General features: G+C 46.0%; 1 protein-coding gene across 1 annotated transcript in view; it reads left to right on the top strand.

Annotated features, from left to right (window-relative positions):
- The window catches only part of SORCS3 (sortilin related VPS10 domain containing receptor 3), a gene marked incomplete at its 5' end in the record, with an annotated part of 489,210 nt that overhangs the window by 361,880 nt on the left and 102,873 nt on the right, over positions 1-24,457 (top strand). The window contains one exon of the mRNA XM_084635451.1: positions 12,052-12,170. Coding sequence (XP_084491577.1) covers positions 12,052-12,170 — 119 coding nt within the window. The remainder of the gene's footprint in view (positions 1-12,051; positions 12,171-24,457) is intronic.

Genomic DNA, 24,457 nt, shown 5'->3' with positions numbered 1-24,457 from the left:
GGATTGTGATGGGGTGTCCACTCCACACAAGCCCTGACCAGGTTCATGTGGGCCAGAAGGGGCCAATTAACCTTATATGTGGCACCTGGAGGGAAGTCAGAGATTGGTAAATACTAATGGCAGATGAAACCCAGCTGGGGGAAGAATTGGGGTAGGAGTATAAGCCAGGAAGTGAGAGCAGGAAGAGGCTGCAGGGAGCGGGTCTGCAGTCAGTTCCTAGAGAAAAAGAGCGCTGGCGGGGACAAGGAGGAAAGCTAAGGGGAGATAGGCCCTGGGGTCCTGCCCTGAGCTAGGGAGTCTTACAAGAGGTTGAGAGGGGTGAAGTAGCCACAGGGAGCTACTGGGAGCTACACAGCAGAGGATGCTCCCGTGGTAAAACCCAGAAATAGGCAAGGAGATAGAGGGATGTGGTAGTAAGGAGCTCAGAGAAACAGCAACAGGGTCTGAGACTGAGCAGACCTAGGTTGCTAGCCATAGGGTCCCTGGGCTGAAACCTGGAGTAGCAGGTGGGGCTGGGTTCCCGTAGTAGCCACTGGCAAGGTGGCACAGGACCTGGAGTTGGAACTGAAAATTGCCTGAGACCGCATACAGAGAGCTTGTCCAGTGGGACTAAATGGTGGCCTGGCCAGAAGAAAGACTATCACAGAGCAAGCAATAGGCAGCAAGGGGCACCCGATGCAGCGAGAGCTACGGTGTCAGACCTAGACACGAGGTGGGGCACTAGCAGGGAGTGAGAACCCTGTTACAATGATATGGTTGCAAAAAAGGCTAATATCATTCTGGGTGTATTAACACGAGTGAGGCAACCGGGCAGCACACAATGGCAGGGCTGCTGCACCAGCCTTGAAGAGGCTGCAGTATACTTCCCTCTGTGTCCAGCCAATTCTTCTGTCTCCTAGGGAGAGCCATATCCTTGACCTCCCCAAGCCCCTCTCTTCCCTCACCAAGTGCTCAGTCTCTGAGGGAGCAGGGACTCAGATCTCCACTGGGATGCTAGTTATCCCCTGAGCAGAGGCATATATAGAGAGAGGGTCTGGCTCCTGGTGCTGCTATGCAGGGCCTGGTCCATTATTCTGGCAATGGCCCTGCTGAGCCAATGGGGCCCTGCTGGAGAAATGCATTGTGGGTACATTGCCTACATTCAAAAAAGCAGGGACCAGTTACCTGTCCCAATAGCATAAGGTTTTCTAACCAGCTGCAGGAGTACAATGCATGGTGGCACTTCGTAGACCCCGCACAGACTGTTCAGTGCTGCCCCTGTGGGCTCCCCTTTCTCGTGGGTTGGCTTTAGACTGGTAATATCTTCTTTAGTGCAGCAATTCTGCTGCCTTCCAATAAGGTGCAGACAGTGTTTGGCATGGGTGGGATCCTGAGACAGATGCAGACAGTAAGGTGCTGGTGAGGCTTTTCCAAAATGTGTCAGGCCTGGGGATAAACTGGGTTCACGAAAGTCTCTGAACAGAGCCCTCAGGATATCTAACTAAAGCTATCAAAGGGGGCTCTGGGGCCTTTTGAGAAGAACTCTGCTTTCTTTCTCACTTCATATTCTCGCAGGGGAGAGACTGAATCTTTTCCTCCCTTTTCCCTTTGGTTTGCAGTGGAAGTCACTAGGAGTCTTGATGTCAAGTATCTCTCATGACTGATGTTCACCTGCCACGTGGGTCTGACCTATTCAGCTTTCTGTGCATTGACAGGTTCAATTGATCATCCCTCCCATCCGAGGGGGACCCACCTACTGGAGAAAGATCTTCAGTTTATCTCCTCCTGTTTATTTCCCCTGCAAGCCTCTACGCATCTTCTAGGCTGTTAGCGCAAGGAGCAGTGAGGCAGGACTCCTTCCCTAGCTCTGCCACTGGCTCAGGGGAAATCGCTTCACTTCTCTGTACCTATCTTTCCATCTGTCAAATGGGGTGAAAACCTACCCACTTCCCAAGTGTATTGTGAAGCCATATTAATTAATGTCTGTAAAGTGCTTTGAGATCCTCCATTGTAAGATGCTACATATGCTTAGCAGGCATTTACAAGGAGTCCTGCTATCCTGTACCCATAAGGTGCATGGGTCCTCTGGAATCCTAAGTAAGGAAAGTTGGTAGGAGAATTTTTTCACAAGGCAATGAAAATAGAAAATGCAAGGCTGTCACAATCCCTCCAAGCCACTAGGTGTCCACGTTGCTTCACAGACAAATGAACTGAGAAAGTAGCAGTGTAGTGCATTATAAAGGCCATGCACATTTTAAGGCAGCCCAAATCCTTGATTGGCTCAGTCTTCCAGTTGGGGCTGGGTGAAACATTTTGCCCAAATCCTTGATTGGCTCAGTCTTCCAGTTGGGGCTGGGTGAAACATTTTGCCCAAATCCTTGATTGGCTCAGTCTTCCAGTTGGGGCTGGGTGAAACCTTTTTTTGCAATGTTATTTGCAGCTGCAGTTCTTGTGTCCCATTTGTAGTGAGATGTGTCACCTAGAGCAATGATGTAACGAAACCGGACCCCAGGAGTTAACCTCCTGTTAACACAAGCACATCACAACTAATGACCGCCGAATCTTAAAGGTTCTGTGATATAGCTTGAGCACAAGCACCCGTATGTGTATCCAAATGTCTCCTAGCCTCTTGGCTTTGCAAAACTGGACTGGAAATCTCCTGAGATTTGTGTATATCCTACCTCCAGGACAAGAAAGGGGTCAGTGTCTCAGCTGTCCTTTCTGGCTCTTGTCGCAGCCCTAGAACAAGCCTGTTTATTAACCTAGTTTTAAAATGAATGGGTAGAGATAAGCCTCGATGCAAACCACAGCAGCCGAGACTAAGGGGATGTCTGCAGTGCCGGTGTGGGGTGTGATTGCAGCATGGGCTAACTTGAATAGAGGTAGCTCGGGTGCTGCAGCAGCGTCGGTTTCAGTGTGAACTAGTGCCACGAATGATTACCCAGGGTTCCAGGTGAGCTTGTCCAGTCCCGGTTGCCATGTCTGCACTGCTCTGGGACCTGAGCTAGCAGGATTAAAGCCAGCTCAGGTCTATCTACACGAGCTGCAATCATACCCCGAGTTTGCAGTATAGACATACCCTTAGACAAAGTCCAGAGCCAGATTTTGCAGAACGGGACCCACATCTGTGGTCTGTGCCAGTTCTCCTCCTCTCTCGGGTTGCAATGAAAGCACCTACTGCAAGCACGCAGAAAGAATTAGGACAGTGTCAGACCAGAGTGTGGCAAACCTGCCCCAAGCCATTCAAACCTTCCATTAACTTCCGATCCTTCCTTCTCCCTGACAAGAGGGCTGGCCCTCTCCAGGCTGCCTTCCTCCCTGCCTGTCCCCAGAAAGCCTCCTAACTTTGCCTTGAGGTGAGGGTTGAGAACCAGTTGCATGGAGAGGTCTTCTAGCAACATGGAGTCAGTGTGGAGAGGTATTCTTTCAGACTAGAGATGAGACTCGCTGAGCCCCGAAGCTGCTGGAAACCTTTTGAACCCTTTCACCCCCAAATCCCATGGGAGGTTTACAGTTTGACCTTCCACCAACCCTGTCCCACTGTATTTACATTTCATGCACTTTCTGATACAGAGGTGAGCCCAGTCTGCAAATATCCCCAGAAATAGAGAGGTGAGTGAAGCAGGCATGTGCAAGGCCCCAAACCCAGAGATCAGAGGGTCAAAACCATCCTCAGATAGCTCCAGACTCCTCCTTTCGCCCAACAGCTTAGTGGTTCGTGCTCTGCCCTGCTAGGTGGGACACCCAGGTTGGAGTCCTGCTCCCAGACTCTTTGGCCTGTGGTAGGCAGGAGGTTAGCCTACACCATTATAACGGTCCCATCTGGCCTTGGAGTTCTTGGATACTGGACTTCCCCAAAGTCTGAGCACGTTCAGATCTGAGCTTTTGGTTCAGGTGTGTCTTTAATCTGATCCTTTTGCATTGTGAAATATGTCTTTCCGGCCTTATTGCAGTGAATGTCATCATTTTACCTCCTGCTTGAATGGGGCTATTTCTTAGTATAGCCAGTCATGTTTAATCCTCAATATTTAGTAAATTATCTTTTCATTTCCTGTCAGGCCATGGGATAGAATGTCTGCCCCAGGAAGGGAGACGAGCTCATTATTGTATCCAGCATCTGTCAGATTTGAAGATTTGTTTTATTTCATGCACTTCATTGTGTTAAATAAAAACTAAATAAGAAACAAAATGGAACATAGGCAGAGGGGGAAAAAAAACCCTACCTTTCTGTGAATGTTAAGCAGGTGCCCTTCTTTGTATAAATTTGATTACTAGTGTAACACACTCAAAATGACACATTTCCCAGTAGGCAGAAAGCTGGTTGTCATGTCAACACTTGAGCTTTCCCCCTTCCCTTCCTTCTTTTTTGTGACTTATCATCAGCAAATTACCCAGTGTGTGTGGGGATAAGAATATCCAACCGACTGTGTGGGTGACTGTACTGTGGTAAAGGGCTTCTAAAAATACCACCATTCCCATTGCTCTTCCCATGCTCGGTGCAGAAAAGATCTGCAGAGAGTCGTGCCATGCACGCTGGGATGTTACCATCTGTGGTGACTAGATGTACCTTCGAAGGTTGTTTTTATCCACCTGTGTTGGGGTGTGCACTGCACACCAGCCCTGATAGGTTAACGAGGGCCTGAGAGGCCAATTAGGTTACCTGGCATCAACTGCAAGAGCGAGGGCCAGGTTCATTAAGAGTGAAGCCCAGCTGGGGAAGGCCAACACTATAAAGCCAGGAGGCTGAAAACGATAAGAGGGCTTCAGGAGAAGGAGACGACAGTCGTTCCCTGGGGTGAGGGCAGTTGTCAGGGACAAAGAGGAAGTCCAGGGGGAAAGTAAGCCCTGAGATTGTGCCCTGGAGTAAGGAGTCTAGGCAGGGGGGAAGTCGCCATGGGGAATAGAGTAGGCTTCTGTGGTAAACCCAGAAACAGGCAAGTTACCAGAAAAGAGACACCTGCGGGGGGGAGGGAGGGGAATGGGGACGATGACGACATGCAATACCACCCAGATCTAGACACAAGGAGACACACTAGCAGTGAGTGGGGAACCTGTTACAATTGGCGGGGAAATGCAGACAGACTATCCCCCCTAGACACAAGGGGAAGATGGGGTCGTTCAGGTAAGAAAATGGAACCACAGTGCGTGGAACCCTTCAGGTCTATACTCCCAAGCTGGCATATGGAGGGGCAGACGTGGTTACCCGAGTTCCCTTGGGAGCTCCAGGGGCTGTGGAGGCAGTCCTCCAGCAACTTTGGGAGACCCAACCAACGCAGAAGGAGGAGCAAGCTGAACTGAGAAGGCAGCTGGTGACCTTGGTGTGGTAACAGAGGTAGCTTATAGAAATCCTGAGAAAGGAAACCACTAGGGGTCAGAGGAAGCAGGGAAGGGAAAGGTATACCGGGGCCAGGAGACCAGAGGCACAACCTGGGGTATGTTTTGCCTGTGGCCGACAAGGGCACATAAGAAGAGCAAACCCTTATATGAACTGTGAGGAGAAGGTTATCCCAGGAGAGGAGGGGCTCGACAGAAAGATGCAGAAGCATGGCCTACTGACAAGGCAAGGATGAGGATTTGTTTTGGGTCCTGAGAAGCTGACCATATAAAAAGGCACTGCCCTCTCAGGAAATTGTAGGGTAGCAAAAAGGAAGGCGTCGGCCCCAGTAATGTAGAAAAAAAGGCGAGTGTGTCCTGTATCTGGAGTATGCAGGAGGCAGGCAAAGTAGAAGTGGTGGTGACTGTGAACGTTGCAGACATTGAATCCATGCACTTGGTAGGGGGTTGCACAGAGTTAAAAGATTGGCAGGGAGAAGAACCAGAGAGAAACAGGGACAAACCCAGAAAGGAAATAGTCCCCGACAGGAACACAGACCATGACGGGAAGGGCGCTGTGGGATTTGCTGGAGCAAGCAAAAATAATACAGGAGATGCTAAGTAGCTGCAGAGCTGGGCTTGTGAGCAGCTGCAGAGGACCAAGAGTTCCTGGGGGAGAAGAACCGGGATGGTATGGAAGAAAAGGGCCGACTGGTGCTCCTGCTGGGTAGCCTGGAGAAGGCCCAGCTCCAGCAACTCCAGGGCGGAAGGCATCCATGCCCACATGGGGGACAGTCTTGAGCAGGAGGGTGTGTGCCACTCCAGCCCTGCTAAAGTTAGTGAGGGCCTGAGAGGCCAATTAGATTACCAGGCATCACCTGTGAGCAAGAGGGCCAGGGTTCATTAACAGTGAAGCCCAGCTGGGGAAGGGCTGGGAAAGCACTATAAAGCCAGGAGACGGAAAGCCAAAAGGGGGCGGCAGTCACTTCCTGGGATAACGTAGGTTATCAAGGAGAAGAAGGAAGTTGTCAAGGTTCCCTCCCCACTCTGAACTCTAGGGTACAGACGTGGGGACCTGCATGAAAGACCCCCAAGCTTATTTTTGCCAGCTTAGGTTAAAAACTTTCCCAAGGCACAAATTTCATCTTGTCCTTAAACAGTATGCTGCCACCACAAAGTGATTTAGGCAAAGAACAGAAAAAGGACCACTTGGAGTTCCTATTTCCCCAAAATATCCCCCCATGCCCTTACACCCCCTTTCCTGGGGAGGATTGAGAATAAACAAGATGAGCACAAACCAGCCTTGGATTTTTAAGACCCAAAAAACCCAATCAGATTCTTAAAAAACAGAACTTTATTAGAAGAACAAAAAAAGATAAGAGAACAACTCTGTAAGATCAGAATGGAAGATAATCTTACAGGCAGTCAGATTCAAAACATAGAGAATCCCTCTAGGCAAAACCTTAAGTTACAAAAGACACAAAAACAGTAATACACATTTCCTCCAGCACAGTGAATTTCACAAGCCAAAACAAAGAAAATCTAATATATTTTCTAGTTGGATTACTTACTAACTTTACAGGAGTTGGAGGGCTTGCATCCTTGATCTGTTCCTGGCAAAGGTATCACACAGACAGAAAAAACCTTTTTCCCCCCTCCAGATCTGAAAGTATCTTGTCTTCTCATTGGTCATTTTGGGTCAGGTGCCAGCAAGGTTACCTTAGCTTCTTAACCCTTTACAGGTGAAAGGGTTTTGCCTCTGGCCAGGAGGGATTTTATAGCACTGTATACAGAAAGGTGGTTACCCTTCCCTTTATATTTATGACAGAAGTCCAGCGGGAGAATAAGCCCTGAGATCCTGCCCTGGAGTAAGGAGTCTAGCAAGAGACGAGAGCGGGTGAAGTAGCCATGGGGAGTAGAGTGGAGGCTCCTGTGGGAAACCCAGAAACAAGCACGTTACCGAAAGAGACTAGCGCAAAGGGAGCAGAGAGCAGAAGGGAGCTCCTAATGCGGCTAGAGCTAGTTTTCCGGGTCTAGACAGGAGGGACGCGCACTTGCGATGAATGCACATTGCTGGAGTGGAAATGTAGCGCGACATGCTTTATTACGATGAAATTCTCCGTGCTGGGCCTGGAGTGAGTGTTGTAGTTTCTGTTACAGTTTATTTATCAGCGGCACTGCCCGGAACTAACCATGCGGTTCCCATTGCACTTAAATTCCCGGTGCAACTGCTCAGAACCAGCATTGTAGTCTCCGCCACCTTGAAATTCTCTTGAAATACCTCTGCCCAAAACCCATGCTAGAGCCTGTTACTCTAAAGCCTTTAGCGACGCTTCCCAGAACGAACCTCTAATAGAGGAATTTCTGCTACCTTCAGGGCCCATTTTTCATCTTTTGTAGGCAATGCTGCTTTATATTCTCCCTTTCATTTCCCAGGGGCTCCTTTCCTTCCTGCCAGATGCTTTCAGTAGAGCTGTACTATAGAACCTGGAACCTTGCAAAACCCGTCCAGTCTTGGGCTTGAGCATGGAAACACAATTAGCTAAGTTTAATAGAAACATTAGTGGGGTCCCAAGAATCTTCCATCGAAACACAGAGCAAAACCTTTTGCTGACTCTGGAGAGGCCCAGATTCTGAGGCTGGAAGCAGGCTTTCAGGGCCAAAAGATCCTATGTGCAATATTTGGAGCTTAACCCAATGTTATGGTTTTATTTGAGCTTCCCCTTTGCCGTTTTGGGTTCTAGCCAGCTGGACTTTCCGAATGAATCTTAAGGGCTGTGAAGTGGCTTCACGTGGTGTGAACCAAAATCATGGCATCTTGTTCACCTCACTCCTTGGAAACTCTCTGTTTTCTCCCATTTTAAGTGTCCTGGCATTTTGTAGAGAAGTCTACAAGTACTTGAAACTTGAGGGTGCAGAAAACGTCTCTGTCAAGAAGAAATGTGCCATCATGGCAGGTGTCCTCCCAGTGCTGTTTTCATTTTGTCCCTCAACTGGGGTTTTGGTAAAGCGGTGTAAAGGCCAGCGTTCCAGGTTTGGTCCCTGGCAGGTGAGGGTCGCTGGGGGCAGAGGTGCTGGAATAATTGTTTTTGTGGGAGTGCTGATGATGGAAACCACGTATTTGGTGTTTGTTATTCCTATTGTTATTCCTATTTAAAGCCAGGGGGCGTGGCAGCACCCCTAGTCCCAGCACCACTGACTGGCTACCTGACTGTCAAGTTTACTTACATGGCTGGTGCAATTCTTGCTTTGTAAAACCCTCTCTAGTGCTCCGACTACAATGACACTGTGTATAATCAAATTCTGTCCTATCTGATACACACCCATTTAGACACACATGACATAAAGAACACTGTGCCTTTCTAGGACACTTTCTAGCCAAGGATCTCAAATCCTACTAAAGAATTCAGCCTCATCTGTCTCCCTGCTTGGCCACTTTTTTACATGTTGAGAAACGGAAGCAAAAAGAGGTTAAGTGAATTACCCAAAGTGACACAAAGATAAGAACGGCCATACTGGGTCAGACCAATGGTACATCTAGCCCAGTATCCTGTGTTCCGACAGTGGCTAGTGCCAGATGCTTCAGAAGGAATGAACAGAACAGGGCAATTCTGAGTGCTCCATCCCCTGTAGACCAGCCCCAGCTTCTGGCAGGTGGATGTTTAGGGACACTGGGGGCACGGGGTTGCATCCATGACCATCTTTGCTAATAGCCATTGATGGATCTATCCTCCATGAACTTATCTCGTTCTTTTTTGAACCAAGTTATACTTTTGGCCTTCACAATATCCCATTGCAAGAGTTTCCACAGGTTGGCTGTGTGTTGTGTGAAGAAATGCTTCTTTATATTTGTCTTAAACCTGCTGCCTATTAATTTCATCAGGTGACCCTTGGTTCTTGTGGTTATGTGAAAGGGTAAATAACACTTCCCTAATCACTTTCCCTAATCTCACTTTCTCCACACTTCATGATTTTGTAGACCTCCCTTAACTATCTCTCTCCTAACAGGCCCAGTCTGTTTAATCTCTCCTCATATGGAAGTTGTTCCATACCCCTAATCACATGTATTGCCCTTCTCTGTACCCTTGTGTCAGAGTCTTGAAGAAAACCCCCGCCTGCCAGTCTTGTGACTTCAACATGAGACCATCCTTCCTCTCAACCACATGCTTCCGCAGAGGAAGAATCTCATTCTGTCCCAGCAGCAATTTCTCTTTTAGACTACTCATAACAACACAATAGCACATAACTAATAGCACAGCAACTCATAGCAGTACCCTGGAGAAGGCTATCCTCCGTCTGACTAGTATCCTGATGCAGCCATTTTGTTTCAATTACCTGTTGAGTTCCATTTCTTCTTTGGTCAAAATTGCGATGACTTTGCCCAACTCACTTTGCAGGGCAGACCCGTGTTACGGGCAGCACGTCGTTGAGAGAGCCATGGTGCTGCATTAATGCAGCCAGCTCTCAAGGGAGTCGTTGGTCTGACCCTACTGGCGGGCAGGCCCATTCGCAGCAGCAGCTCCAATGAAAGGTTAGCAAGTTTGTTTTTTCCTCACCTCGTGTGCTCTGGATTGCTGAGTGCCTCAATCAACAAAGTTGTGATGCTTTTTTGAGCATCCCTGCGTGTCAGCATTTTCCGCTGTCTTGAGCAAGCATTTCGATCATGGAATGTGAATACAGTTTCTGGGTCCAAGATGAAAACCCTTCTTGTTTGACCTCATGTTCCTTTCTTTTCCCTCCCCTGTTCCTCCCAAGCTTAGCAAGCTGGTAAATGTGATCTTCAGGGGCGAGAGCAGAGCTGTCAAGGGATCAGAGTAATGGTTTGTGTGGCCTGGAAGGTTTCCTACAGCATTAATCATTACTTGATTTTTTCCTTTTCCATTGCACTGGCTGGGCTGTGCCTGAATACTAATGGCTAGGGGCCATCAACTTAGCTCTCCACAGCGTTCGTAGGACAAAACAGGTAGCTTATGAAGAGCTTTCCTTTTGAAGTCTTGCTGTTGAGGAAGAGACTGTGGCCTCCTGCCCTATATTTCCAGCGCTGCTGCTTGACCTGCTGTGCAACCTTGGACCGGGCCTCAGTTTCCCCATGTGACACACTGATGTAATATACTTACCCACATCATGAGGGTGTTGGGAGGCTTAATGTCTATGAATAGTTTTGAAGTAATAGAAAGTAGGCAGAGTGCCACTGACCAGACCACATTGTTGCCTTCTCTTAATTGACTGACCCAGTTCTACTTGCAACAAGTTTAAGAATCTTGTCCATAACTACCATGCCCTGCATGGCTCCATATTGACTTGCCTACATCTTGGGTCAGTCTCCTTTGGATTCTCCCCCCTCTCCCCACCGTAGTGCCTGGTTATTAATCTACCTGCTGAGCTGGGTCCTTCCCTATAATACTTATTCATGTCCTCCTCCTGCTCCCAGGCCTTCTCAGAAGCAGCCCCCAAGTCATGGAATGGTGTTCCGGCCCCAGTGTGATGGCCCCACCACCTTCTCCTAGAGCTGCCTCCTAAAGGCTCTGGACAGATCCCGAGCTAGTTAATCAGGATAGCTCTGTTGAAGTCAATAGAGCTAAAGTGATTACTCAATGAGGTACACAGAAGTGAAAGTGTGTGTTTGCGGGGGCGGGGGTGAGGAGAGATAGATTTGGGGCCTTTACCTAAAACAACTCCTTTCTGTGGATCTAGTCTTATGTCTTCTAGACTGTATGCTCTCTGGGGAAGGATTGTCTCTATATGCATATACTATGCAGCATTAAATGAATCATCAGCACTTCCCAAATCACAATTACATTTGTTCTTTGGACACAGTCACCCAAAGGACTTAATGAATTGATCTCCTTGGAGTAGCAGCATGAGGGTCTTCTTAGACCCCCAGCCACTCGCAGGTGCCCAGGTAGCGCTTTGTATCAAGTGTCCTTGCCAAAAAGGTGTGGCAGCCTTTTGTTTTGTCCGATAGTTTCCCGTGTCCTTGTCATCTTGGCATTCAACCCCTGCAGTCAGTGCACAAGATGCTGTGTCCTAAAGCTCCTGGGACACTCCAGCTGGCGTAGAATACCATGGTACTTCCTGCCAAGGGCATGTCTTGCATGAGCTCTGTGATCTGCGCTAGCTGTCGATTAACTTCTGGAGGAATTTGTAAGATTTGTCATGACCAAATCTGATCCCGATTGGCTGCTGGCTTTCTCTGTCCGTGGGATACCACAAAAGCTGGGGTCAGCCAAGAGGCTTAAGGCTAATGACTTCCTGGGTTGAACAGAAGGTGGTAGCACATTTCATAGGAGAGGCTAGACCCTGGAACTGATTTCCTTCCTCGGCCATCATGGGCCAGATCTGCTGACATTTGGGGTATGCTGCAGGGCTCATCTATCTCCCCAGAGCTTGGATGATTTTGGGAGTGGGTTTGAATAGGCGTATGTAGTGGATAGAAGGAGAGCAGTCTGGGCGGGTGGGAAATCTTTTTCTACGCCTTGGGGGCCTAATAAATTTTTGATGTGTTTATAAGGAGTACACAGAGTTTAGACCCTGGATAGAAATGGGTGCAGTGGTTTACATAGGGGGTGGAATTCCTTCCTGACCTAATCAGGTGATCATCTGATGAGGATGGCAAACCCATTTAACTTTAATATCCAGAATACCGTAGCCTAGGCTGACATTTCCATTCTGTGCCCTTCTTTTGAGCTGCTTATAAAGTTTTTGGACCACGAGCTCCTGGGCAGGAATTTCTCATGTGTGCCTATGCTCCTGTTACAGACGCCCACTATATAACCTGTCGGATCCAGGAGTGCTCGGAGACTACCAGAAGCGGACCATTTTTGCGCTCCATCGACACCAACTCACTTGTTGTCCAGGATGAATATGTCTTTATTCAGGTACATCGACACACTATCTGGGGGAGGTGGGGCGTGGCGTGGCAGGCTGGGGCTAGGTAGATGCTGCGCTATAGGGCATGTTTTCTTCTTCCCGGAGGGAGGAAGGATAGTTTTGAGGTAAGGCACGGGACTGGAAGTCAAAAGGCCTGGAAACAATACCTGACTGCCACAGACTTACTGCCTGGCCTTGGGTAAGTTGACTGATCTCTCAGTGCTTTAGCTTCCTTATCTGATATGATGATTCTTACCCACCTTACAGGGCAGATTGTAATTCCTCAAATGGAAGCCACTGTGGAGGTGCAGATTGTTGTTATGGTTGTCTGGAAAATGCCACGGAGCACCTGTTAGCAAACCATAGCCTTGATCACGAGAGCAGAGAAGCAGTGTCCAGTGAAGACAATGTTGAGTGAGCGGCCGTTGAGGAAAATAGAAGAGTTGATCCAGGCTTGACAGTCAAACAAGGAGGCAGAAAGCTAATGGGTCAGACAGGAGATCAGCTTGGAAGGCAAAGTTACTAGAGAGGAAGGCAGGGGGATTTGGGAAGAGAGGAAGATATAAGGCAGAATCAAAGGGAAAGGAGGTTGTGGGAGGTGGGGGACGGATGACCACTCTGTGGATGGGGAGGGGAGAATATGAAGGAGGAAACTGCCCGAGAAGGCGAGGGGCTGGATGGAACAGCCCAACCACTCCCCATCATATTCCTTGGGGACAAATCAAGGGTGTTTGTGAGAAAATGGCCAACCTATGAGAGAGAAGCTGCAGAGAAAGTTTCACCCAGGAGGAGACCAGGATCCAGGTTTTTGTGAATGGGAGAGGATTGAGCAATGAAGACATTGAGGATGGTGGTGATCTTAGAGTTCAAAGCCAAAAGGGATGACCAGATCATCTGGCTGATCTCCGGCATAATGCAGGCCTTCATCACCATGCAGCCACTCTCACACCCATGCCACCAACCAGAATTAGACCATAGTACTACAGCCCTCGGGAGGCTCAACTATGATGTGCCACAAGCAGAGAACAGGAGGTACCCAGGTGCAGCAGCACCCGAGAGCCCTGCAATGGCAGAGAAATGATTTGGTGAGAGATGGACCCAGATGATCCAAGCAAGTCTTGACAGAGATGATGCTGATGTTGGGGGGGGGGGGGCGGGAATGGGAGTGGATAACAAAGAAAGAGGCTCAGCCCTTCAAGAGCTCTCTATTTTTGCTTTTTGTTCTTTTGTTTTCTTTCCACAGAAAAATTATGCAAAATCGCTTCTTCCATTGGGAAAAAAAATGCTTTTCTAGGTGACTGTTTAACTGGGAAGATCACTAGCTCCATGCCAGGGGTGGGGTAGAGGTCCTTTGATGTAATTAGCACTTCTGCCTCTAGAAAATATACTAGCGAATCTTAGTAACCTATGTGTCTGCAACTGGAGACACCCATACATATTTTGGTAAACATCTACTGTACACCAGACCTCTGAGAGAGCCTGCATTAAATTGGCTTTTTATCTCGGCAGCCTAGAGACTTCCCAGGCTTTTGTGTCCCTTTATGGCTTACAGCACGTCTGATAAGAGTTTATCATTCCATAGCTCTCCACTGCACTAGAACAAGGCATGGGATGTTGAACTGTTTGTATGGGTGTTGGGGAACCCTGCGTGGTGTGAGCATATGTCTGCCTTAAATTGGCAACCAATGGAAATGGAGTGCTTGGGGCTCAAATTAATAGTCACTAAATACTCCAAGTAAAAATATTTGGCAACACTTTAAATGAGGTGTCTTAAAGTACTTCACTCTGCATTTCATTTAGACTTAATTTGCAGATTTTTTTAATATTATTTTGAACGTTAAATAACTTACAAATTACCGTTTAAGACCGTGTTGAGCTTTAACAGCTGCATTAGAGATCTGTGCACAGGCTTTGATTCTGATCTCACTCTACCCCCAGAATGAATCTGGAGATATAGATGTCAGCTAGTGTGTACTTCTATCTAGATATCCACCAGTGTATATCCAGTTTAACTGAGTTCATCATGAGGCTAACAAGGTCAGATCTGCAGCAGGAGTTAAGCTGTGTGGCTCAGTTTACCTCCAAACAAAGCTAATCAGATGTTAGGGTGCATAATAAGGAGAATAATATGGGGAAATATTACAATGAATCATAGAATCATAGAATATCAGGGTTGGAAGGGACCCCAGAAGGTCATCTAGTCGAACTCCCTGCTCAAAGCAGAACCAATTCCCAGTTAAATCATCCCAGCCAGGGCTTTGTCAAGCCTGACCTTAAAAACCTCTAAGGAAGGAGATTCTACCACCTCCCTAGGTAATGCATTCCAGTGTTTCACCACCCTCTTAGTGAAAAAGTTTTTCCTAATATCCAATCTAAACCTCCCCCACTGCAACTTGAGAACATTACTCCTCGTTCTGTCATCTGCTACCATTGAGAACAGTCTAGAGCCATCCTCTTTGGAACCCCCTTTCAGGTAGTTGAAAGCAGCTATCAAATCCCCCCTCATTCTTCTCTTCTGCAGACTAAACAATCCCAGCTCCCTCAGCCTCTCCTCATAAGTCATGTGTTCTAGACCCCTAATCATTTTTGTTGCCCTTCGCTGGACTCTCTCCAATTTATCTACATCCTTCTTGTAGTGTGGGGCCCAAAACTGGACACAGTACTCCAGATGAGGCCTCACCAATGTCGAATAGAGGGGAACGATCACGTCCCTCGATCTGCTCGCTATGCCCCTACTTATACATCCCAAAAGGCCATTGGCCTTCTTGGCAACAAGGGCACACTGCTGACTCATATCCAGCTTCTCATCCACTGTCACCCCTAGGTCCTTTTCTGCAGAACTGCTGCCTAGCCATTCGGCCCCTAGTCTGTAGCGGTGCATTGGATTCTTCCATCCTAAGTGCAGGACCCTGCACTTATCCTTATTGAACCTCATCAGATTTCTTTTGGCCCAATCCTCCAATTTGTCTAGGTCCTTCTGTATCCTATCCCTCCCCTCCAGCGTATCTACCACTCCTCCCAGTTTAGTATCATCTGCAAATTTGCTGAGAGTGCAATCTACACCATCCTCCAGATCATTTATGAAGATATTGAACAAAACCGGCCCCAGGACTGACCCCTGGGGCACTCCACTTGACACCGGCTGCCAACTGGACATGGAGCCATTGATCACTACCCGTTGAGCCCAACAATCTAGCCAGCTTTCTGCCCACCTTATAGTGCATTCATCCAGCCCATACTTCCTTAACTTGCTGACAAGAATACTGTGGGAGACCATGTCAAAAGCTTTGCTAAAGTCAAGAAACAATACATCCAATACAACCAGTAATCTCATCATAAAAGGCAATTAGATTAGTCAGGCATGACCTTCCCTAGCCCTCCTCTGGAATGCTGCGTGCAGTAGTGACCACCTTAAAAAGTTTTTGCAGAATTAGAAGAGGTGCAGAGAAGGGGGATGAGAATGATTAGAGGTTTGGAAAATTTTAATATGAGGAGAGATTGAAATATTTGGGATTGTTTCACATGGCAAGAAGATGAATAAGAGAGGACACAATAAACATATATTATGATTGACTCAATTAAAGAAGGAATGGCCACATTCCGGTTGTCATTCATATGAATGATAATACTAGGTAATACTTAGTCCTGCCATGAGTGCAAGGGACTGGACTAGATGACCTCTCGAGGTCCCTTCGAGACCTATGATTCTATGAATTAAACTCATCACACATTGAATAGCTATCAGATTGATCTGTTATTTCTAAGGTGCCTAGCACAGTCATGTCTGAGCTTGGACAATAATGCATAAGTTACATATTTAAGACAAAATCCCACCCTCAGTTACACCTGTCGAATCTCATTTAAATTAATGAGTTTACTGTGCTGTTGCTGAAGCCGGAACTGGGTCTGTATTGTATGACTGCGAACATCATCTAAAAATTGCCCTTTGCAAAAAAATGCCATTTGCAAAAATAACCCCAAAATATATTATTATTTTAATATGCTTTCGAATAACTACTTTCAAGAGGGTCTGTGAGTCATTCAGCTGCAACATCACCATTAAAATCAGTGTAATTTTTTCCACTACATTTTCATCAAGTAGTTTTCTCTGGTTTCAGAGTGGTAGCCGTGTTAGTCAGTATCAGCAAAAAAACCGAGGAGTCCTTGTGGCACCTTAGAGATGAACCAATCTATTTGACCATAAGCTTTCATGAGCTAAAGCCCACTTCATCAGATGCATGCAGTGGAAAACACAGTAGGAAGATATATATATAAAGAGAGAGAGAGAACATGAAAAAATGGGTGTTGCCATACCAACTCTAATGAGACTAATTGATTAAGGTGGGCTATTATCAGCAGGAGAAAAAAAAGCTTTTGTAGTGATAAACAGGATGGCCCATAGTTTTCTCTGTAGCTGTAGTGCACTGCCCATCCTGCGTGGGTCTACTTGTGACCAAAATGGTTTCACTTTCTGAATCCAGCCTTGGAGCTGATCCACAGCTGCCTATCAGATGTGGATTGCTGATAATTACTTGAGCTGCTGCTGTATTCTCTTGGGTAAAGTTTACATTGTAAACTCTTTTGGGCGGGGACAGTCTTTTTGTTATACCTGTGCACAGTGCCTAGCAGAATGGGGTCCTGATCCCTGTTTCAGATCTCTGGGGATTTCCACATTACAGAGCTGGTTGGAAATGTGTTTTATTTCCAGGGAAACATTTTGAAGGTAGCTATTCATTTTCCTCTCTGTTTTTCAGAGACTTTTTCAGGTGGTCAAGAACCAAAGTTTTCAGTTTTCCAAAAACTGAAACATGTTTGTTCTTTCAGTAAAGCCCCAAAAGACTTTAAAATGGAGATTTTTCTCATGACAATGTCCACTTGGCTGAAGAGGCATTTTGGCCCCCCTCTCGTTCCTCCCTCCCAAAAAAAAACCCTCAATGAAAAATCACCTACCCGCTATAAAAACAATAATATTAAAGTATTCCGGGATGTGTAGCCTGAAGATTCTAGTTTTCCTTGATGAAGTGCTGCTGGCATATCAGATGGGCTGCTAGTTTAGCTCATCATCTAGTTAATACCCCTATGCTCCCACGTCTATGAAGATCTGCAGGAGCCTGGAGGGGGCGGGGTCTATTTAGAACTTTGGACCAGAACTTGGCCATTCTCTTTGAACCAACTGTAATCCGTGAGCGTTGAAGGACAGAGATGGGGCAAGGCAACTGCATGCGAATTGGGTCGTTTTAGGATGGTAGGGCGTGGTGTGGGTTGGATAGCCCCAAACACAATGCAGGCTAACATGGTCTGAACTCTAGTTTAGACAGGGTTCTACAGGGCAGCAGAGTGAGCAAATAGGTGGGTGTTATTTTGGATTAAAAACTAGAGATGAATCCATACCAAATCCCCAGATCCAACCCTCTGTGAACCTTGGGGAAGCTTGGCTCCTGATCTGAACTTTGTGGCTGGTTTCCGTTCTCTCCAGTGGGCCAAACCAGCCCTTTGGAGCTGAATCCCTTCCACCGTGAGAAGAACTTGGATCTGAATGTGGTAGCGACCCTCCCTCCTCAATCTTCGATCAGTAGGGATTGCTGTTTGCCTCAGGATGTGCTTCATTTCCACTTCAAATTGGAAGCTCCCTGCACCATTAACCAAAGGGACACATGATGGAGACCAATAAATAATCATTATCCCAGTTCTTTTTAAAGAGCTGGACCATAGACTCCCTTTCCTCCTGCAGCCCATGTGGCATATTTATTCAGCTGCTCAGGAGCATTCAGGATGTAATTCTAATGAGGGCTGTGTGGCTAGCCCCGAAGTGCACAGACACTGCCTAGTTAATTGTTAATATCTATCACTCTGTCTCTCTTGCCATTCCTCCTCATATCTGGGCACCTTCTATGGTATTCCATTTGTTATTCAGTTTCCTGAGCACCTTTAAAACTGGGCTTTTCTCTCTCGACTCCGGTTTCCTGCAAATCAAGTGATTCTCGGATCAGTGGCTGCTCTGAGCACCTGTGTTCACCTACCGGATCAGTGACTCCCTCTAATCAATCGCTGTTGCTGTGATAGCAGCGTGACTTGAGAACCGCTGCTGTATTGCCCGCTCTTGTTGCAGATGGTGATGATAAGGGAGTTAAGACAGAGATGTTAGGGGCAGGGGGGCAATATGACTGTGGCTTGCATTCTTCCTGATTCAGGCTGTGTCTGTGGGATTATCATGTGTGAGCAGGGAGCAGTCACTTTGTCATTAGCAGGCTGGCTGTAAGGTGGTGTGAGAGCAAAGTGCTCTGTCAACTGGCGTTCTTCTAGATGACTGGATTCTGGGAAATTTAGGGCAAAATTCTCCTCCCCTATCTGCACCACCAGTCACTTGTCTAGAAGGATGGTGGTTAGGGTCCTAGCCTAGGATTTGAGAGACCTGGGTTCAATTCTCTGCTCTGCCACATAAGAACAGCTATGCTGGGTCAGATCAAAGGTCCACCTAGCCCAGTATCCTGTCTTCTGACAGTGGCCAATGCCAGATGCTTCAGAGAGACTTAACAGAACAGGTAATCATCAAGCGATCCATCCCTGTCGTCCATTCCCATCTTATGACAAACAGAGGCTAGGGACACCATCCCTGCCCATACTTCCTGCACATACTAAGTGGGGAAGTCACTTAGTCTCTCTCTCTGTCTCAGTTCCCTATCTTGGGGGATTAATAGCACTTCCCTGTCTCACAGAGGCACTGTAAGCATAAACCCGTTAAAGAAGATTGTGAAGTGCTTTGAGACCTGAACTTATTTTGCAAGCAAAAGGCCTGACTTACTTAAAATAGTTTTATACGATTGCAATTCCATTGACTTACGTGGAGTTACTTCCATTGGTATCAGTGAGAGCAGTTAGCCCTAGAAATTCCACAGCTGAAATTCCATGGAATTATTCCTGCCCCCAAATGAATGTGGCTCATGCACGGTGGGACCTCTGATAGCTCCTTCTGGCATAAATATTGGCTTTTTAATGACTACCAGCATAGGAATCAAATTAATAGAGCTGGTCATAAACTTTCAGTTGAAATGTTTTTTCCTTGGAAAAGGGCTTGTTTGACTAAATGGAAATTTTAGTGAAAAATTCCAATTTTTGTCCAAAATTTGGGGGTTTCTATTGAAAACCAAAACAATTTTGTTTGTCAGATGTACAATGAAAACCTAAAAAATGTGGACAGTCTTTCAACAAAAACAAGAAGAATGCATGCTGAAACCTTTTCATGAGGGGAAAATGACCGTTTCTCAACTTGCCCTATAAATTTAACATATCAAAAATAACTAATAAAACTGGCCTATTAATATCATTGTGTGTCTTACAGGCTCTGACTTCAATTCAGGAAAGCACTTCATCACATGACTTCAACAGGACTTAAGCATGTGCTTCAAGTTAAGCATGTGCTTAATACTCTGCTGAATAGGTATGCTTTTCTGAATCTAAGCCAGTGTTGTCAGGTGAGCAGACGTTGGTCCCAAGTATAATTGACACAGGCTGCACCTGTTATGTGGCTACTTGATGTCATCTCCTAGGACTGTCAATGTAACAACTTCAACAAGCAACGAATTCACTTGAAGACCAACAGGACTAGCCTTCCACCTAGGAGAGAGAGGGATTATTTTGACCATGAAATCTCACAGCAATGAAACTAGATATGGTGAGGGTTAAACTTTTGATTTCCCCAGCTTGGATCATTCTCTCTATTTTCATGGAAGTTAAATACACCATGTTCAAATAGATATACTTTTTTCCTCCATTTTTTTTTAACTAAGAGACAAAAGGTCTTAACAGAAATCAATCCACACAATTTATTTTTAACTTCTCCCTCCTTAGCTGGGATTGATTTTTATCTTCACAATCAATGGCAAAGAGAGTGGCTTGGTGGGACAGTGGAGTTCTCTTTGACTTATTGGGTCTGCTGGTCCTTGAGACTTCTATTGAAGACATTATTAAAAACTGATTCTGAAAATAATAGGATGAAGACTTTTAAATGATTGACATGTTTACTCCTGTTTTACTGGTGAATAATGCCTGCCACAGCTGATCTTCTGCTACACCCATTTAAAATACAAAACGAAGCTCCAATGGGGGAGACAAGAATCCTAGAGACATGCTAGTTAAAACCTTTTATAAGGCAGTGCCATAAAGGAATGTGTAGTTAGGTGCTTTCTTATTTGGTGGCCCGACTACTTTCCCCATTCCTGGAACTATTTCATCTTTACCATGGCAAATATTATTGAATTTGGAACTCAAAGCTCAACAGCTGTTGGTAAAAATTGATGAACTTTTCCCTTTTTTTTGGTCTTTTATTTTGTTTCTAGGAGGCTTTTATTCCATCGTTTCTTTTATTTCTCTCTTTGTCCCCTCCCTACTCCTCCCTCGACACGTTGTCTGAGACATCAGCTGCATTTGCAGCAGGAGATGTAAAGTGCTTGGCAGACTGAAAAATGTTTCCTCTGAAAATCCTTCAAAAAGAGATTTAATGTGTACAATCATGTGCGTTTCGAGTCAGTTTCTGGGCAGGGAAATTGTATGGTTTCCAGCTGTAATGCTGCCTGTGTTGTCTGTTTGATGTCTTGGGTGTAACTCTGTGCACGTTTACTACACGAGTTGTCATTAAAAAGTCGAGTATTTTACCCCTATATACTGCATAGATGTATCTGAGCTACCACAGTGTATCTTATTCAAAGCAGAGAGGACAGCATCTCGGGTAATGTGACTGTGTGCTAACTTCATTTACCTGACTGACTGCTGTAGTAGGCTGCTCAGAACCTAGAAACATTAAGCCCTTTATGTGTCTACCCTATAGAATCATAGGATATCAAGGTTGGAAGAAGACCTCAGGAAGTCATCTGGTCCAACCTCCTGCTCAAAACAGGACCAACCCCAACTAAATCATCCCAGCCAGGGCTTTGTCAGGCCAGGCCTCAAAAACCTAGACAGATACATAGCTAATGTATAGCATATATAGACACCTACATGCCATGAAAACACAATTCCATACTAAAGTAGGCAACATAACAACCTATAGGCTTAATAGGGCATGATCCTACTATGCTACATTTCCAAATTCAATACAGAGAATGCTGTGGCATTCTACCACTGCTTCTGCGCTTTGGGCTTCTGCCCTCTCATTATAGCGTAATTTCATTACTGGGAAGGGCTGGCTCCCTGTGATCAAAAAGCAAGGGGGTTCGCTGAAGGCAATAATTCTCAGTAAACAGGTGCCCAGTGCCTTATTCTAAACTACTATCCAAAGAATGACTGACAGAAGGAAGCTGGGAGTTTACTTTTATAATATAGCAGTTGTCCCCATTCACTGCACTGAAGAAAAAGAAACGATGAAAAAGTTGGGCCATAGGAAACTATCCCATTTTGGCTGGTAAAATACTAGTTTTGTGTTATGTTTAGTCAGAGGAGTAGTACCTTAGACACAAATCCTCAAAGCTATTCCACTGCCTAACTCCCAGTGAAATCTTAAATACCTAAATACCTAAATGCTTAGCCTGCTGGCCAATGCCATGTCTGGACTAGATTCTTTGTCCTTCCGAACACACCATCCGTTGGTCACTTCAGTCCCGCTTCTCTACTAGACACGTGTCCCTTCCCCATTGTCATGAACCATTCAACTCCATGATCTGTGCAGAAGGGAGGCCAGAGTATAGAGTACTGGGGCTGCCCTGTCACGATTGGCATGTGGAAGGTCTGGCTTAGTAGACGAGACCAGGAGTCAGGCCTAGAGGTCAAAGCAGGAGTAGGAGCCAGAAGTCGAGTCAGGGGTTCAAGCCCGAGTCAGGGATCAGGAGTCAAGCCAAGGGTCAAAGTGGAGTCAAGTCAGGAATCGGAGCTAAAGAACAGAGACAGAGTCCGAAGCAGGGAACGACCGCAGGGTCTGTTCCAGTAACAGGCCAAGTACTTCCAGGTTGCCCAGATAGCTTCCTGGAACTCCCTCCATGCTTAAGTAGTGTGCTGGGGCCAATCAGAGTTTTTGGGGAGTGCTGTCAATTGGATCTTCTGTGGTTGGCATTTCCTGTGGTGCTTCGTCCCCCAACACGGTTTATAGGGGATGTATCACAGCTCTGCTGTCGCTGCAGTTTGGCAGTGTGGAAGCATCAGTCATTCAGAGTCCTGCAGACCTGGAATCTAGTCCTGCAGCTCCTTACATGCCTTAAGCTCAGGAAACAGGCCCTTGGCAAAGCAGTGTGACCGTTCCTTTGCCTGTTCTATGCCCAGCTCCAACCATTGCTTGGCTACTAGCACGTGTGTGTTCCTTCAGCATTTCTGCAAATTATCTGAGCATCGGGAAGAGGATAGATACTCCTTAGGACAGTGGTTACAAGCCAGCTTAGCGCTATGGACCTCAGGTTGTTCTAAAACGCCACTTGTGACCACAAAGAGGGGTGGCTACTAAAGACTACAGTTGAGAAAAAAATAGAGCACTGCATGCTGGGATCTCTAGTCTTTGAGGGCCACTTCTGGCTGCTTGGATCACAGTGGGACTCTGGATACCAAAGGCAGTGGCATATTTTTTTTCAGTCCCTAGGCTCCTGTCAAATGGCCTATGTAATTTTTAGTTAAGCAAAGTTTCTTCTGCCTTAGGCTTAAGAAAAAGGGATGAAAAACCATTTCCTTCAATAGAGCATTAGGGTGCAGGAGTTGAGCGTTGTTCTTTTCACACCACAGAAAATTCGGAGCTGATTGGATTCCGTAGTAATTATTGCATAATTCTGTTTACGTGCATGAAAGCCTGCCAGTTGTCATCCATTTCTGATAGAGGCTATAGAATTATCAAGTGAGTCATGATGTGTGATGGGCCAGCATATGTAATTTCTTGTTTCTATGGAAGTTTCCCATGTTCTCATGTGGCTACCAAAGTAAATAAAACCAAGAGCAAACCCAGCCTACTCTAGAAACACAAGTGAGAACAGATTTGAAGAGGAGGTAGAGCCAGCCCTGGAAAGAGAACACAAGTCAGGAAAGACTGTGGTGTTTAATAGCAAACACATTTCTTCGAAGGAATCCTTTCCACTGGCCAGCATCACAATTAAACCTGTAAAATAGAAATCCAGAAAATTAGATTAATGAGCCAGTCATTAGCAAAGGAGAAGGAAAAAGACAAACCCAGCTAATTCTGTGCTGAGCATGACTGATGAGCATAGAGCAAATAATTGGGTGACATTCATCAAATGTGAAGTAAAAAGCAGTGTTGGTGGGAAAAGGTATAATAATCTCCTGGATTTACAATGCCAGCAAGTTTGTTTCTAGGAAAAATTTGTAGGTCTGGTTCTGTTCAATATCTTCATCAATGATTTAGATACTGGCATAGAGAGTACACTTATCAAGTTTGTGGACGATACCAAGCTGGGAGGGGTTGAAAGCGCTTTGGAGGATAGGATTAAAATTCAAAGTGATCTGGACAAACTGGAGAAATGGTCTGAAGTAAATAGGATGATATTCAATAAAGACTAATGCAAAGTACTGCACTTAGGAAGGAACAATCAGTTGCACACATACAAAATGGGAAATGACTGCCTAGGAAGGAGTACTGCAGAAAGGGATCTGGGAGTCATAGTTGACGACAAGCTTAATATGAGTCCACAGTGTAACGCTGTGGCAAAAAAAGTGAACATCCTTCTGGGATGTATTAGCCAGAGTGTTGTAAGCAAGACACAAGAAGTAATTCTTCCGCTGTACTCTGCACTGATTAGGCCTCAACTGGCATATTGTGTCCAGTTCTGGGTGCCACGTTTCAGGAAGGATGTGGACAAATTGGAGAGAGTTCTGAGAAGAGCAACAAAAATAATTAAAGGTCTAGAAAACATGACCTATGAAGGAAGATTGAAAAAAATTGGGTTTGTTTAGTCTAGAAAAGAGAAGACTGAGAGGGGACATGATAACAGTTTTCAAGTATGTAAAAGGCTGTTACAAGGAGGAGGAAGAAAATTTGTTTTTCTTAACCTCTGGGGACAGAACAAGAACCAATGGGCTTAAATTGCAGCAAGGGAGGTTTAGGTTGGACATTAGGAAAAACTTCTAACTTTGAGGGTGGTTAAGCACTGGAATAAATTGCCTAGGGAGGTTGTGGAATCTCCATCATTGGAGATTTTTAAGAACAGGTTAGACAAACACCTGTCCGGGATGGTCTAGATAATACTTAGTCCTGCCATGAGTGCAGGGGACTGGACTAGACGACCTCTCGAGGTCCCTTTCAGTTCTATCAGTCTATGGAAAGGGGCCTCCCTAAATTCATTCCCTCCCACCCTACCAGACTTCATGAATG

This window comes from Lepidochelys olivacea (genome assembly GCF_965140295.1).
Source record: "Lepidochelys olivacea isolate rLepOli2 genome assembly, chromosome: 7".
In the NCBI taxonomy this organism is placed as follows: Eukaryota; Metazoa; Chordata; order Testudines; family Cheloniidae; genus Lepidochelys; species Lepidochelys olivacea.
Note: the sequence above shows the minus strand (reverse complement) of the source record. Positions and strands in the feature narration are given on the sequence as shown.